The 16349-nt window shown below is 40.6% G+C and overlaps 1 protein-coding gene across 1 annotated transcript in view; it reads right to left on the bottom strand.

The window, feature by feature from the left end:
• Positions 1-2363: 2363 nt before the first annotated feature.
• The window catches only part of ACAA2 (acetyl-CoA acyltransferase 2), a 51217-nt gene continuing 37231 nt past the window's right edge, over positions 2364-16349 (bottom strand). Inside the window, exons 6-10 of the mRNA XM_042781388.1 lie at positions 13405-13580; positions 11803-11932; positions 6930-7000; positions 4032-4186; positions 2364-2448 (exon numbers count right to left, since the gene is read on the bottom strand). Of these exons, the coding sequence (XP_042637322.1) occupies positions 2364-2448; positions 4032-4186; positions 6930-7000; positions 11803-11932; positions 13405-13580 (617 nt within the window). The remainder of the gene's footprint in view (positions 2449-4031; positions 4187-6929; positions 7001-11802; positions 11933-13404; positions 13581-16349) is intronic.

Below are 16349 nucleotides of genomic sequence, written 5' to 3'. Positions count from 1 at the left end.
AGGGCTTGGCAAGGAAAAGGACATCTCCCTGATATTTTATCAAGAAATTTCTAAAATAAGGGCATAAAATTTAGAACTGAGTAAATTACAAGATGAACTGTATTTATAGATAAGAAGATTCACCACCATAAAGATACCAATTTTCCCTAATAAATCTATAACCCATAAATTCAATTTAATCTCAATTAAAATCCCTAATGGATTTTTCATGAAGGTCATAAAAACAGTAATAGAAGAACAAGGAGAGGAACTTGCCCTACTACATATTCAGCCTTAGTACAGACCAACGTATGAATGTAAGTAGAGGGGCAAAAATGAAAGGATGAAACCGGACTCTAAGTTGGAAAAGAAAGGAAGTAAGGTTTATGGTTAAAAGTCAGTGAGGTCCAAGGATGGATGTCTTGATGAGGTTAAGGACTGTGGCAGGTAAGCTGGAAGGACTGGAGGTTGTTATCAGGTATTTGTATTTAAGACTCAAAGGTGATGCTGTTTCTAGTGATACTAAGTTCAAGATGTGACTGAGAGAGTGGGTCCCTGGTAGGAGGTAAAGAAAAAATCATTGGTGTTGACTGAGGAACAGTCAGCAAGGAACTGAGAGGTCCCTGACCAATTGGACGCTAAATTTTCCAAGAATTAAGACATGATTCAATGTTTTTTTAAAAAAGCTGACCGATGCAGAAATAATAGAGTCACTGGTGGAAAGAACAATAGGAAGCCAGTCGATGGAAATAAGGACTGTGACAGGATGGCATATCTGATTGGCATGAACCTGCAAATAACAAGGTGTTCCGTAACAGGTAGGAGGTAGGAGGAGGGTGGGCCTGGCAGCAGCACAGTGGAGCAAGGCTAGAGCCACACACGTGGCCTGAGAGAAGAAAGGTTCATTCATGAGGTGCAAGAGAGATGCGGGCAATCCTGGTGCTTACAAGGTGCTTATACTGTAAAGAATTAGTAACTGTCATCTAGGTATTACTTATTCCAGCTGACCTCACCTTCCCAACCTTTCCTCTCATCCTCAGTACTGGTTTATAGTCACAGCAGAATCTGGAAAGTAGACTGTGTGTGTGTGTGTGTGTGTATATATATATATGTTGTTGTTGTTATGTGCCGTCGAGTCGATCCCGACTCATAGCGACCCCTCCTTGGGTTTCCGAGGCAGTATCACTACGGAAGTAGGATTGCCCAACCTTCCTTCCGAGGAGTGGCTGGTGGGTTTGAACTGCCAGCCTTCTGGTTAGCAGTCAAGTGCCTTAGGCACTCTGCTACCAGAGCTCATATATATATATATGTATATATATACACACACACACACATACACACACACACACACACACACATATATATATATATATATATATAAACATACATATACATACAAACACAAAAAGAAGGGAGTGACCCGAGAAGTGGATCTAGAGGTCGGGCAGGATTTCTCCAGAGAAACACTGTTGGCAGTAATTTGTCGTGGAGGTGGTCCTGTGCCTTGCAGAATGCTCTCTAACCAGATAGCTGTCATGGGGGCAGTCCTGTGCATTGTAGAATGGTCTCTACCCACTAGATGCTGTGAGCAGCAAGCCATCCCCCTATTCTGACAACCAAACATGTCTCCAGATATTGAAGGGACAAAAATGCCCCAGGTGAGAACCACTGGGTTAGAGATGTGCCCTGGGGAAGGAGCGTGGGAATTCAGATAAGCAGGGGAAGCTGAAGAAGGGGGATGAAATCAGGCACAGCCTTGGCTTCCCAGCCTTTCACCAGCCCCCAGGTTTCCACTTAAAATGAACAGGTATCTTCCTTAAGGAAGCTATGTTCCCATTCAAGTCTATCTGAAGAGTTAAAACACATAATTAGAACTGTCCTTATTCAAGGGAAAAACAATCCAGTATGACAACATTTGTAAACAGCACGATCAGGTTCTATAGTTTGCTCCTTGGACATTTATCTCAGGATGAAGTATGAGCACCACCCAACACATATACACTGGTTTTCAAAATATGTTTTAAAAAGTACAACAAATGACAGGAGTGGATTAGCTGAAGTTAGGGCTGCATTTATTTGGTTTCCTTGTGCTCGTACTACCTAAGGCATAAATGTGGTTATTTGGCAAGGATAGAGTTTAAGGCCTACTGTTGGAATTTGAGTCAGAAATATGTCATATTTGACCAAGTTGGAGAAGACTTATTTTTACCCTGGTGTCATGGGCTCTTATTCCTGGCAAACATATCTTGTCTCACCCCTTTGGTCAGACAGTCGCTGTTACAGTGGCAAGGCATGGCCACTTGCCCCAGCTGCTCTGAGGGGCACCTGTTTCACTGTGGCCAGGCCAGGGAGTCAGAGTGGGCCACAGTTACTCCTCCTCCCTCTCAGGCTGTGTTCTGGATAATGACAGCAATGCCTTGGCCACCTCCAATGCAAGCAGATCCAACTGCGTATTTCCCACCTCGACGCCTAAGAAAGAAAGCAGTGGGTGAAACTTACTCAAATGAGAGGATAAACAGAGCTTAAAATATAAAGAACGAATAACAATCACATTTGTGTTACTTATTGCCACAGCTTCTCAATCTCCTCCCCCCATCTTCAATAGTAAGGAGCTCTGGTGGTGCAGTGCCTAAGGCATTTGACTGCTATACAGAGGGTTGGCAGTTCAAACCCACCACCCACTCAGTGGAGGGAAGATGAGGCAATCTACTTCCATAATGATTTACTGCCTTGGAAACCCTATGGGGGTCGCTATATGATTCAGAACTGACTCGATTTTTTTTTTTTTAAATAATTCTCAATAGTGGCATGTAGTCACAGAAGAAGAAACAATTTGGAAAGCTGGATTTGTTGCTGACAACAAAAAAAAAGGAGTAATGGAAGGAAGGAGGCAAGCTAGGGAGGGGATTTAGGGTTGGAGAAATGGAAACAACATTATAAGCAAAGGTGTGATGTGGGTCAAAAAGAAGATAAAGAAAAAAAAACAAAATGCCATCAAGTCGATTCCAACTCATAGCGACCTCTATTGGGTTTCCAAGGTGGTAAATCTTTCGGAAGTAGATTGCCATATCTTACTTCTGTGGAGCAGCTCGTGGGTTTGCACTGCCAACCTTCTGGTTAGCAGTCAAATGCCTTGGGCACTTCACCAGCAGAGCTCCTTGAGAAAGAGGGTAGGAGGCTATTTAGAGTGATAGATAGGTGATGGCCTTCAGCCCTTTATTTGGACGGTGCACCTCGGCATAAACGCACATGTGAAGGGGCAGATCATTCAGAAACACTCCTTGTCCCTTTGGTACAATGACTCTTTCAGTACCATCTGTTCTCCTTCCTTGGTTCTGAGAGAATGACCTGGAGAAAACTACCCAGGGATTATTTTTACACGTCAATTATTTCTTTCAACTCTATAAATCATTAAATGAGTAAGAGCTCAGTTTACCTTAACCCAACAGGGAGCCAGAGTAAGTTTTCAATCTGACTCACTTGTTTTTGTTTACAATTTGCCTTAAAACAGACCAAAACGGTTGAAAATACACAGAACCAGAGGGGAGCTCTTCCATTGGACTGAAAAGTATCAAACACAGAAGGCTCCGCCTAGAAGCCTGGAAACAGTGAAAAGAAAAACTTAACTCTGACCCAAATGCTAAGTTAAGTCTGTCTGTTCCTTAAATGGCAGCATCAAGGTACCCTCTCAGTATTTTGTTTTCTTAAATGAATTTATCTTTAAAAAAAAAGAATAAGCAAACTTATCTTATGGTTGAAACTGGCACTAGAATGCAAGCGCCATGATACCTGGGCCCCATTATCTACTCAGTGACCAGATGCTGAGTGGCTGGATCGTGCACAGAGCAGACCTGAAGAACAGCACGGGGCTCAGATGCAGAGCCACTAATCACCTGAGAACAGCTGAAAAGTGGTACCCAGATAACCGCTCCTGGTAAGAACCAGTGCAGGGAGATACGAGGAAGAATGTAAAAAGATAGGTTGTTCTGGGAAAACTTATACGTTCCTATAAGTGACAGCAAATCTGAAATGCAGCAATTTCTAGCAAGGACCTTAATTCATGAACCAGGTGTGTGATAATTCTTGATCCAGATCCTCCCAGTGGGTGACCCAGAGCAATGGCTCCTCCATCCACATTGGTTTTTCCTGGGTCAAGATCCAAACTCTTTTCAACTGCCAAGTACTGAGGAGCAAAAGCTTCATTCACCTTAAAAAATAAAAATAAAAACACTGATAAAAATCCTTATTTACAAACAGATTGTTAACCAAGAATTGTCGAGGCTATTGGTAGCTAGTTTTAATATTAATTTTGTGGTTTCTTCCTACTTAAATTACCTTGCAAATTTATGTTATCTTCTATCACTCTTTGTAAAGGTATCAGGTTTGAACATGGATGTATTTACTAAATGACACTCTCAGTCAAGTGCATCTCTTAGAGAAAAGATTCTCAATAGTCTATAATGGGATACATACTAGAGGCAGTGGGATAAGTGTAGAAAATCCATAGGGTTTGTAGTCGGATGGTTCAAATCTCGGCTGTATCATTTTTAGCTGGGTGTGACCTTGTGCATGCCATTTAAACTCTCTGACACTCAGGTCTCGTGTATTATCTTCAGATAGCAAGTGTGCAATAAATGGTAGCTGCTGTTATTATTACCCATTACTACCAGCCATGCTTCCAAGAAGAAACTGACAGACAACAAAGACTAAACCTTCAGACTCAGATACATAAAGGACATAGCTACCATGTTGAAATGTGGCAGAACGGAAAAGTACCACAGCTTCGCATCAGATGGACCAAGGCTGGCTAAGATAATTCCCTTTCCTTTAGATTTTTCATACTTTAATTTATAGTACCACCTTTTCATACGATCTTAGCTGAGGAATTTTATAAGTAAGAAAACTTAAGAGCATCTGAGAAAGACAACTCTTACAGAGCTGGGATCAAAACTCAGGTTGACTCCCAGTATTATGCTCTTTCCTACTATGTTCTGTGCTTTCCTAAGATGGTGCCTTATTTGTCCTTTGATCCAATATATTTCTATTGTAGAAATACATGCTCAATGAGGTGCTAAGAGACCTAGAAAATGCTGTGAAACTAGGCTTCTGAATCTAGGACCCCACTACTGCACGCTCACCAAATGTCCCAAAGACAACACCAGGACGTGGAGACCTGTGTCCTTGAGATTTACACATGTATAAGTGACTAGCAATAGCTCTGTAGAACTGATGCATTTCAATAATGAGTTTTAAGTGGGAAGAAGTCTACAGTTGGACATTTAGTGGTACCCACTTGCTGACATCAATGTGGTAATGAAGCAACTGCTAACCAAAAGGTTGGTGGTTTGAACCCACCAGTCACTCCATGGGAGAAAGAGGAGGCAGTCTGTGTCCATAAAGATTTACAGCCTTGGAAACCCTAAGGGGCAGTTCTACTCTGCCCTATAGGGTCTCCATGAGTCGAAATCGACTGGATGGCAGTGAGTTTGGTTTTGGTTTATGAGTCTCTGGACTGTGAATGGAAGAAGAGATTTAGGATAACCCACTTGTCTGAAACCAGTGGCCTGACTTTGTTTGCTGGATTATCACACAGAAAACGACACATGTGCCTGGGGTGAAGAAGCCCCTCCCTATCATTTTAAATAGATTTAATAAATAAATATACCATCCATTTACAAACCCTGTGGATTTTCCACACTATCCCACTGCCTCTAGTATGTACCTCAGCATAAAAACCAAACTCACTGCTGTTGAGTCTAGGCAACTCATAACCACCCCTCCCTGGGTTTCCGAGGCAGTATCTCTATGGAGGGAGCCCTGGTAGCGTAGTGCCTAAGGCACTTGACTGCTAACTGGAAGGCTGGCGGTGCAAACCCACCAGCCATTCCTCGGAAGGAAGATGAGGCAATCTACGTCTGTAGTGATACTGCCTCGGAAACCCAAAGAGGGGTCGCTATGAGTTGGGTCCAACTCAATGGCACATAACACACAACATCTCTATGGAAGTAGACTTCCGTCCAGGGGAGTGGTAGGTGAGTTTGAACTGCCAGCCTTCTGGTTAGCGCTATTGAAAATTTATTTTCTCTACGAGATGCATTTGATTGAGAGTGTCATTTAGTAAATATATCCATTTTCACATCTGAAATCTATTTAAATTTAAACAATTTTAATAAAGAATTCTAAATAAATGTAAATAATTTGTTCTATTAGTTATTTTCTAATGCCAATCAATTAAGAAATTAATGTGCTTAATTACCTAAAATCTTTTAACTATTCCCCAAATGTGGAATGCATACAATCCATCTTAAGTTTTTTTTCTCTAATTATGCTGTACACCTAAGAGGTACTTGTTCTAACAGTAACATTTTTTTAAATCACTACCAATAAATTTAAGTTCCAATGTAAAAAACTATGATATGTACATCTCAAATCAAGCCACAACGATGTTGTAAAAGCCACACATAAGTTTTAGGAGGCCCTCGATTTGGGGGAGGGGGGGAGAAAACATCTAGATTTGGCACTAGACGTTACTTTTCTATCAGATCAGTTTTGTTTTAACCTACATTCTCTTATTTTAAGCTCTAAAATTGGGTTAAAGTTACTTCTCACCACTATATATAACACTCAATTCAACTCAACAGGTATATTTAGAACCTAAAATGTAATAGAGTCCTGTAAGGTTCTGAGGAAGAGGGCCTATGTTTCCTGCATCCCAGGAATTTATCATTTAGTAAAGAAACAAAGCTGTTAGAATTATTTATATACAAGTAAAGCACTTTCATCAGGTGGGGGAAATGTACCAACACAAGGCACGTAATGAAGGTAATATTTAGATATACTTCATTTGGAAAAGTTAACAGGACTAAAGTAAAAAGAACTAGAAAATACTTAAATTGATTTATGTTATTAAGTAGGTGTTTTATTCATGTTATAAGAAAAAGAACACTTACTTCTACCAAATCCATATCCTTAAGACTCAACCCTGTTTTCTTCAGTGCCCCACTGATAGCGGGGACAGGACCTGTGTGAGAATAAAACTCAATTATCTCTTCCATTCATTTATGTATCAAAATTCTCCTTTACTGTATAGCTAAGTAGGGAAGAATAATGACAGTGATTAGTAGCCACAAATCTTGTGACCTTGACAGCACATTATCAAAAGATATGACAGTAAAGAAAGAGAATAAGGCCAAGGTGAAAAGCTATTTACCTATGCAGTTAAGTTGCAAACGAGAGACTTGTAGGAAAAGTTCGACTATATATGGCTATAAGATTTCAATCAGCCAAAGGAGTCACACAAGGAACTTTGCAGGTTTTGCACACACATGTAGATCATATGTAACAGCAAATGGCAAGGCAGCCTGAGCCCTCTCCAGGGACACTGACCACAGGCACTCCTAGCACAGAGTGATGGTGGTTACACTGTGAATTTTCAGGCCCATCTGGACAAAAGGCAAGAGACAGCAGCAACATCGCCACATGGGCACAGCCAGAAAGGAGCTACGAGACACTTTAGGGAAAGGATAGCTGACAATGTGACATTTACAATGCCAACAGGGAGCAGAGAACTCAGACTTCCACTGCAAGACATGCAGATCCACTAAGAAGACTACTGATGTGATCAACGTTAGCCCCTGGATTTCTGATGATCACCAATCATAGGTTAAAATTGCTCAGTTTTGTGTTTTTTTCCCTAAAAGGTAAAAAAATCTGGCTACAGAAGATAATCTACTTTTCTACCTATCTGATGAGAGAGGATAGCACTGCCATACATGTCGGAGAAGAAAAATGTCACATTTTCTGCTGAATTCAATTAGTCAATCGTTCTGAAACATTTCACAAATATACATAATATAAAGTGGGAAATCAGTCTTTACAGGAGAAGCATAAAACAATCTAAATATAATGTTAATTTATTTTGTCACCTCAGTTAAAATCTCTGGATGAGTCTGCTTTGGGTTAGGGCCACCCAGTTAACGCTTTTCAATTTAAAGCACTCTAATTTAAGATTCTCTTTTGTCTCTAAGGCATGAAGGTGAAGAGGGTGGGGAGGACATCATGCTCATTTGGCATAACACAGTACATAAAAATCCTGTTCTACATCCTACTTTGGTGAGTAGCGACTGGGGTCTTAAAAGCTATTGAGCGGCCATCTAAGAAGCAACTACTGGTCTCTTCTTGTCTGGAGCAAAGAAGAGTGAAGAATATCAAAGTCATTTGGAAACAATTAGTCCAAAGATATGATGGACCATGAGAACCTCAGCCTTCACAACCCTGAGACCAGAAGAACTAGATGGTCCCCAGCTACCAATGCTAATCACTTGGAAAGGGATCACAATTGGAGATCCTGGATAGAGTGGGAGGAAAAATGTGGCACAAAATTCAAAAACACAAAAATGACCAGAGCTACTGGTCAGATAAAAACTGGTGGAACTCCCAAGACTGTGGCCCCGGTGTATCCTTTGCACCTGGAAATGTAGTCACTTCTGTGGACTAGCTCTCAGCCCAACATCAGAAAGACCTACAAGCAGAACACCTACCCCAGGGAGATGCACCTGCCTACCGTAGGGAGATGCACCCCTTAGATCAATCAGCCATGAGACATCAGAGGGGCAGCATTCATGTAGAAGGAAAGCTGGACAGAAAGGAATGCATAGATAAGAAGGGCACAGGGAGGGCGTAGTCACAGGGAGGGGAGAGGAGGAGAGTTTTTTATAGTTGGGGATGGTAACAGGGGCTGTGAAATCAAGTGTCTTGAACTGTTGAGAGTATAATAAATCTGCTTTGTAAATTTACATCCAAATCATACACAAAAAAAAGATGAGGAGTGTGGTCAGCAGTAAGGCATCAGTTATCCACCATGGTCCGGGGATGAAGTAACCCATGGTGGTAAAATACACATGTAACTAAAAGCTGAGGGTGCTAAAACCATTGTTGTAAAAAGACAGTGCAGTTTCTGGTCTTCATAATCACCACAGTAAGTATGTTCTTGTTATCTCAGAATCAATCCAGTCAATTGTAATGACACGCTAGGCCATAACCTAATTTTTAAAGGACTCTCCCTAGTCCACTTTGTAATTTACTGGGACTCATCAAGGTCTAGCATTCTTGTTCGGGAAAAGGAAACCATAATTTTATCATGGGTCCTGCCACAATAGCTATGTGACCTTGGGCGTCTCTGCGGGCTTCAAGATTCTCATCAGAGACAATCCTTTGAATTGGTTTTTACCCTCTTTTTAAGCAGTAAGGATCATTTCTACAAATGAAGAACCCAAAGATAAATAAAGCCAGAGACGCTGCAGCTGAAGAGGAACAAAGCTCCACTCACCAGCCCCACCAGTCCCTCCCTGAGAAGTCTGAGGGAGGTTATCTTTCCATAACTGTGTCCTTCCTTGGAGCCATTTCTATTCTCTTCAAGTCTTGGCTTCCCCTTTTCCTGGACTCTGGCTGCTCTGCCGGGCTAAGATGACTGCATAACTGAGGGCTACCTACTATTTTTAGGAACTGAATGGACAAATCAGTCCACACCACGTACTCATACTAAAGAACCCAGTCTTCCCTGCTCATTCATCTGGTGCCCTTCATTGAGGGACTTTGTTTAATGAGCTTTCTAGGGAAGGGGGCACCTGACACTGAGAAACACATGGTCCTTATAGCTCTGTTCAAGCCCCGAGGGAAAACCCCAATCCTTCCACAACGGCATTCACTGTACTTTCGGGCAAATAGCCAGTCCCAGAACAGGAGGAACAAAAATGCCATTTTCCTTTCTCATTGGCTATTTAATCAATCAGAACCTATTAAATAAGGTTCAACTGAAAAAGAATTACAAAATAACCACTCACCTTTATCAGACACATTTGACTGATCACCAAAGGCATCCAGATACATTGAAAAAATCTCCCGCCCTGGGTGCCACCCCACACCTACTGGGACAAAATCTCAGGGGTGGGGACACAGCTGGACCACTGATCGTGTGGGGTTGGGAACTGCTGCTCTTGATATAGAAATGATGCCACACCAATCAACAACTATTTAATTTTTTAAGCTATCTCCCATTTCTAAAACAAAAGCTATGTTTGGCTGATAGTGAGTAGCTGAATGCTAATAAGCTTTTAAAAGATGAAGAAACCAAAACTCACTGCCATCGAGTCAATTCCAACTCACGGTGACCCCCACTGGGTTTCTAAGGCTGCCGATTTTTACAGAAACAGACTGCCTAATCTTTCTTCTGTGGAATGGCTGGTGGGTTCGAACCATCGACTTTCTGGTTAGCAGCCAGATGCCTTAACCACTACACCACCAGAGCTCTTCTAAAAGACAACAGCATAGAAAGAAAACACATTTTTAACAGATGCCTAAATATCTTGCAGTTTTTGTCGACAAACCTTGGGACACATAGTGGAAGATGGAAGGAGCCCTGGTGGTGCAACCATTAAGCACTTGGCTGCTAACCAAAAGGTTGGCTGTTTGAACCCACTCAGCAGCTTAGCAAAAGAAAGACTTGATGATCTGGTGCAGTAAAGATTACAGCCTAGAAAACCTAAGGGGCAGTTCTCTGTCACACGGGTTGCTGCAACTTGAAATCAACTCAAGGGCACCTAGCAACACTAAAAGGTGGCAAGGTCTGGGCAGGCCAGCCTTCCTTCTTAAGAACTCTGTGCAAAAGTAAGTTCTTCTCTGAAGGTCATGACTGCAAATATGGTCGGCATTAACTCAATCCCATATCCACTTAAGTGGTTACTGGAGGTTGACATTGAAGGGTCTCTGAGAAGGCACGTCAGCAGGTCACCCCCTTGGATCATGGGACCCTCCCTCAAAAACCAATTTATTTATTTAAAAAAGGTCTAAGCTCACAGAAACATCTTTGGTCCCACCAAGCACCTTAATCTGCATCCTAGGGCAGGCCTGGCCTTGGAGTGTACACGTAGAGGTGGGATAGATCAAGGCTGTTGAGCACCTATCTTATTTTTCTAAGTGAGGCTCCTGACTGGTTCACTGTATCTGAGAGAACAGTGACAGGAACTATTAAAATTCAGCATCACCTCTGGCCCTAGGAGTACATCGAGCATTCTACTTCTGATTTTTTTCCCTCCAACCAAGAATATACGTGTTTGTAGGGAATTTCAAAATTTCTCTAGCTAGTATTTTGCCAATCTAGACACATGGTTCGTAATTCTTAATTTTGTTGTTACACCTCAGCTGAGCCAGATGAGTTTCTGAGTTTCGATTCTCTGAGACAATGTGCTTAACTCACTCCCAAGAAGAGCACTTCAGTCTTGAATTAGAGACCTGAATTCACATGCTGGCTCCATAACTTACTTACTAGCTTTGAACCTTATACAACAATCCCCCTGAGTCTCAATTTCCTCATTCACAAAGAAGCCTCACTTCCTAGAGTTGTGACAGATTAAAGGAGGCACTGATTGATGCCCATGATGAAAGCACCAGCAGGTAGGGGCAATGCCATCTTCTCCACACACCCTTTGCTATTCAACCCACGGTTTTGCCCATCTCACTTTCTTTCATTTTGTCAGTACCATGCAATTAATTCTTCCCTGTTATTTTCGGAGTCAATTTTAAATACTTCAAATGGACGAAAAGCCATTTTACCAGCCACAAGGAGTTTATACTGTCTTGGTTTTTCTAGTATGCCTAACATAGTTCTGTGTACTTTAAACACTTCACAAAAATTAGTTGTTTAAATATATGATAACCAGTCTCCTTTTATCCACAAATCTTGAAGTAGCGATGTTTTCAGGCATTTGAATGCTAGAGAAAATATATCTCCAGAAACAGAACCAGTTTGTTTCACTATAAACTTACCAATACCCATGATAGAGGGGTCACATCCGGACACAAAATAGCCCACGACTCTTGCCAGTGGTGTGAAGTTATGTTTTTTAACAGCATCTTCACTAGCTATGATAACTGCTCCAGCACCATCAGATACCCCCTTGAAAACAAAAACAACAGATTAACTAGAGGATAAAAGAATCCAGCCAGTTTCAAGGTCCGAACTAACAGAGTAGACCTGGGAATATGGGTGGTACACAGGAAGCGGTGGCATAATTTGGGATACAATAAGCAGTACTAGCGGGACTTTGGTGGAACAAGTGGACTGTTTCAGGCATAAAATCCAACCTCACTGAGGGAAAGCAGGAAAGGAAAAGCTTATATCCAGATGTGAGTAGATGTAAGAAGACATCTGGTCAGTTTTTTTTGTTTTGTTTTTTTACATGAGCAGAAACAAACGAACAAACAGAAAACCCCAAACAACAACAACAAAAAACCTCAGTATGATAACCAACCAAATTAAAAATCAAATAGACTTCCTTGCAATATTCTGAAAAGACTGGAATTAAGAAAAGTATCTGAAAAGGGCCTCTAGCTAAAATTTTATTTTGTTTTGGACTACAAAAATCCAAATTAATGAGTATGGACACTACTGAAAAACAAAACAAGTCGAATCATGGCAACCCCAGGAGTGTCAGAATACAACTTGGCTCTGCTGAGTTTTCAGAGGCTGATTCTCTCAGAAGCTGATTGCCAGACCTTTCTTCTGAGATGCCTGAGTGAACTCGAACCTACAACCTTCTGGTTAGGGGCCAAATGTGTTAACCATTTGTATTACCAAACCACACCAAACTCACTGCTGTCGAGCTGAACCCAAAACTCACTGCTGTCACGTTGAACCCAACTCACAGCAACCCCTACTTGGGTTTCCGAGGCAAATCACTATGAAAGTAGATTGCCCAACCTTCCTTCCGAGGAGTGGCTGGTGGGCTCGAAGGGCTAAATAACCAAACACTAGCATGAAAAGCTGCAAAAGACCTCTTTCAAGTGCTGAAGAGTGAAGATGTCTCTTTGAAGACTAAGGTGTGCCTCACCCAAGCCATGGTGTTTTCAATCGTTTCATATGCATGTGAGAGCTGGACAATGAACAGGGAAGACCAAAGAGTTGATGCTTTTGAGTTGTGGTGCTGGGGAAGAATGCTGAAAGTACCACGGACTGCCAAAAGAACTAACAGATCTGTCCTGGAAGAAGTGCAGCTGGAATGCTCCTTGGAAGCAAGAATGGCCAGACTTTGTCTGACCTACTTTGGTCATGCTGTCAGAAGGGACCATTCCTTGGAGAAGGATGTAGTGCTTGGTAAAGTGGAAGGACAACGAAGAAGGGGAAGGCCATCAATGAGATGGACTGACACAGTGGCGGCAGCAATGGGCTCAGGTGTGGAAAGGATTTTGAGGCAATCACAGGACCAGGCAGTGTTTCGTTCTGTTGCACACAGGGTCGCTATGAATCGGGCCCAACGCGACGGTACATAACAACAACAACAACAACAGCATGAAAAACATGTATACTTCAAGATGATTTTGCACTGAACACAGCAGTAAGAGTTCAAGGTAATCTCTGGTAACACCTACTGATGCATTCCCTGCGGTGACAGTTCCTTCCTTCTTGAACACGGGAGGAAGTTTACTGAGCTGCTCCAGGGTCACCTGGGGTCGAGCATGCTCATCTACTTGCATTGTCTGTTTCCCCTTCTTTGTCTTCACCTCAATTGGCACCATCTCATTATTGAAGTAGCCAGCATCGTTAGCTGAAATATTAGTAGTAGAATGATTATCATAAGACTAGAAAGGAAAGCAAAAGAAAAATAAGAAAATAAGTCAATCATATTCTTCAGTTTAATTGGAGGAAAATGGAGAGTGACTGCTAATGGGTATGGGGTTTCTCTTGGGACTGATGACAATATCCAAAGATTTATTTATGGTGATGGCTGCACAACTCTATGAATATACTAAACATCAGTAAATTTATACTTTAAATGAGTGAATGGTATGCTTTGTGAATTATATCTCAATAAAGCTATTATAAAAAAAATAGAGGATCAAAATTCTAAACCTTACTATATTTTAGTGGAAATTTATGGTATTATTGCTTGGTTAGTGGCTAAAAAGGGAGTCACCAGCTTTTCTTGAGAGACAGTCCTAATTCACTAAAGAAAAAAAACTAAATATACAGGTGATAGGATGCCTAAGGTTGTATTTTAAGAGAATACATACCTTAATTCCATCTACTAAGGAAAGTAGAAGACAAGGAAGACTACTTGGATTTCAGGAATCCACTAAATATTAACATTTACCAAGTTAAAAAAAAAAAAAAAGGTAGAAGTCATCTTGCATATATTCAAAGGATCCCCAAATAGCTATACAGGCACACCTTGTTTTATTGTGCTTTACAGACAGTGTGTTTTTGGTTTTGTTTTTTTTAACACAAACTGAAGGTCTGGGGCAACCCTGCACTGAGCAAGTGAGGAAGTCTATTGGCACCATTTTTCCAATAGCATGTGCTCACTTCAAGTGTTTGTATCACTTTGGTAATTCCCACAGTATTTCCAACCTTTTCATAATGCTATTGAACATTTAATAGGCTACAGTATAGTGTAAACATAACTTTTATATGCACAGGGAAACCAAAAGATTCATGGACTTTCTTTACTGCAGTATTTATTCCAGTGGTCTAGATCTGAACTTGCAATATCTGAGCTATGCCTGTACTAAAACAAAGTGTATTTTAGATGAAACAATTCATTTTTTCAATCAGAGGAATACCTTACATTTGTGGATTGATCTGAGCCCCCCAAAAGTATGTGATATAAATCCTAGTCTAAGGTTATATTTGGGAATGGGTTGTCTTTGTTATGTTAATGGGGCAGGATTAATATAGGGTATATTTGGGCAATCCTACTTCCGTAGTGATAACTGCCTCAGAAACCCAAGGAGGGGTCGCTATGAGTCGGGGCCGACTCGATGGCATATAACAACAACAACAACAACAACATATCTCTTTTGAGATGGAAGAGATTAAACGTAAGCTACAATCAGAGATGGGGTAAGACAGATGCCAAGATACATGGAGATCTCCAAGGCACCAGGAAACAAGCTGAAGGTACAAGGAACTTCCCTGAGAACTGACAGAAAGAGAAAGCCCTCCTTTAGAGCAGTGCTCTGAATTCAGACTTCTGCCTTCCTGAACTGTGAGAAAATAAATTTATTTGTTAAAGCCATTCACTTGTGCTATTTCTGTTATAGTAGCACCAGAAAACTAAAGCACTACTAAAATTTTGATGGGGAGAGTGTCATGGGCCCTCAGGTTACTCGCTTTTTCTGACAAGCAGACTTACAAGGTGGGCTACAGATGTAATGGCACTGAATAGATTTAATGACCCCTCCCCTTTTTGTTCTTGATTTGATTTTTAGTTTTTCATCATGGAACATTTTAAAGATACCCCAAAATACACAGTATAACAGACATTCATGAAGCCATATCCAGGTTTAACTCATGTTAACATTTTGCTACATATTTGCTTTAAAACCATTTTTAAGGACACAAGACTTTACAGGTACAGATGAAATTCACTGCTAACCCCTCTCATCATCAAATCCCCCAACAAACTCCCCTGAAGTAACTACTATATTATAATTCAGAAATACATTATAGCTTCAGAAATAGGGTAATACTTTCATGTTTTTATACTTTTACATGTCAATATTCACAAAAATGTATTAAATGTATTTTAAATTATACAGTTGACTATTTTTTTAACTTGTTTTCTCTGAACATTATGAGATTTCTTAATATTATATATATAAATGTAATAGATTCGTTTTACATATAGCTGAATTAAGAAAAACCAAGCCTAGAATATTGATCTTTAACTGGAGAATTTAATCCATTTACATTTATTGTGAATGTGTTTAGATGTATTTCCACCACATTTTTGTTATCTATTGATCCCACTTTGTTTTAAGCATCTTTTTGTTTTCTATTACAGACTGTTCTGTTTTTTAAAATTCTTTTTTGTTTTCTACTGTTTAGAAGTTACATTCTATCTCTATTCTACCCTTAATTTTATACTGTACCTGATTAACATATCTAAAAATAAAAATTTTTGGTTCCCATATCCTGAAGAGTATACAAATTCCTTTCACATTTCTCCCATCTTCCATGTTGTGTTTTCCTGTTGTTTTAGCTTCCCCACATCAGGTGCTCCCATTATCATCATCATATCAGGCTATCGTATCATCATCAATGTTTACTTAGATTTTAGGGTACAGTGGCTCAGTTGCCAAACAAAACTTCAGTGGTTCAAACCTACCAGCCACTCAGGGAGAAAGATGTGGTAGTTTGCTTCTGCAAAGACTTATAGCCTTGGAAGTCTCTATGAAGTAGCTCTATCCCATCCCACAGGGTCAACAGCAATGTTATTTTATGTTTTTCTACTTAGATTTGCCCACCCGCTCAGGTGTTAATTTTTTTTTTTTAAACAGTGGATTTTTAAAAATATATATTTTTATATATAGGA

This window comes from Orycteropus afer, unplaced genomic scaffold (genome assembly GCF_000298275.1).
Source record: "Orycteropus afer afer isolate SDZICR_OR568_19922 unplaced genomic scaffold, OryAfe1.0 scaffold00113, whole genome shotgun sequence".
NCBI lineage: Eukaryota > Metazoa > Chordata > Mammalia > Tubulidentata > Orycteropodidae > Orycteropus > Orycteropus afer.
Note: the sequence above shows the minus strand (reverse complement) of the source record. Positions and strands in the feature narration are given on the sequence as shown.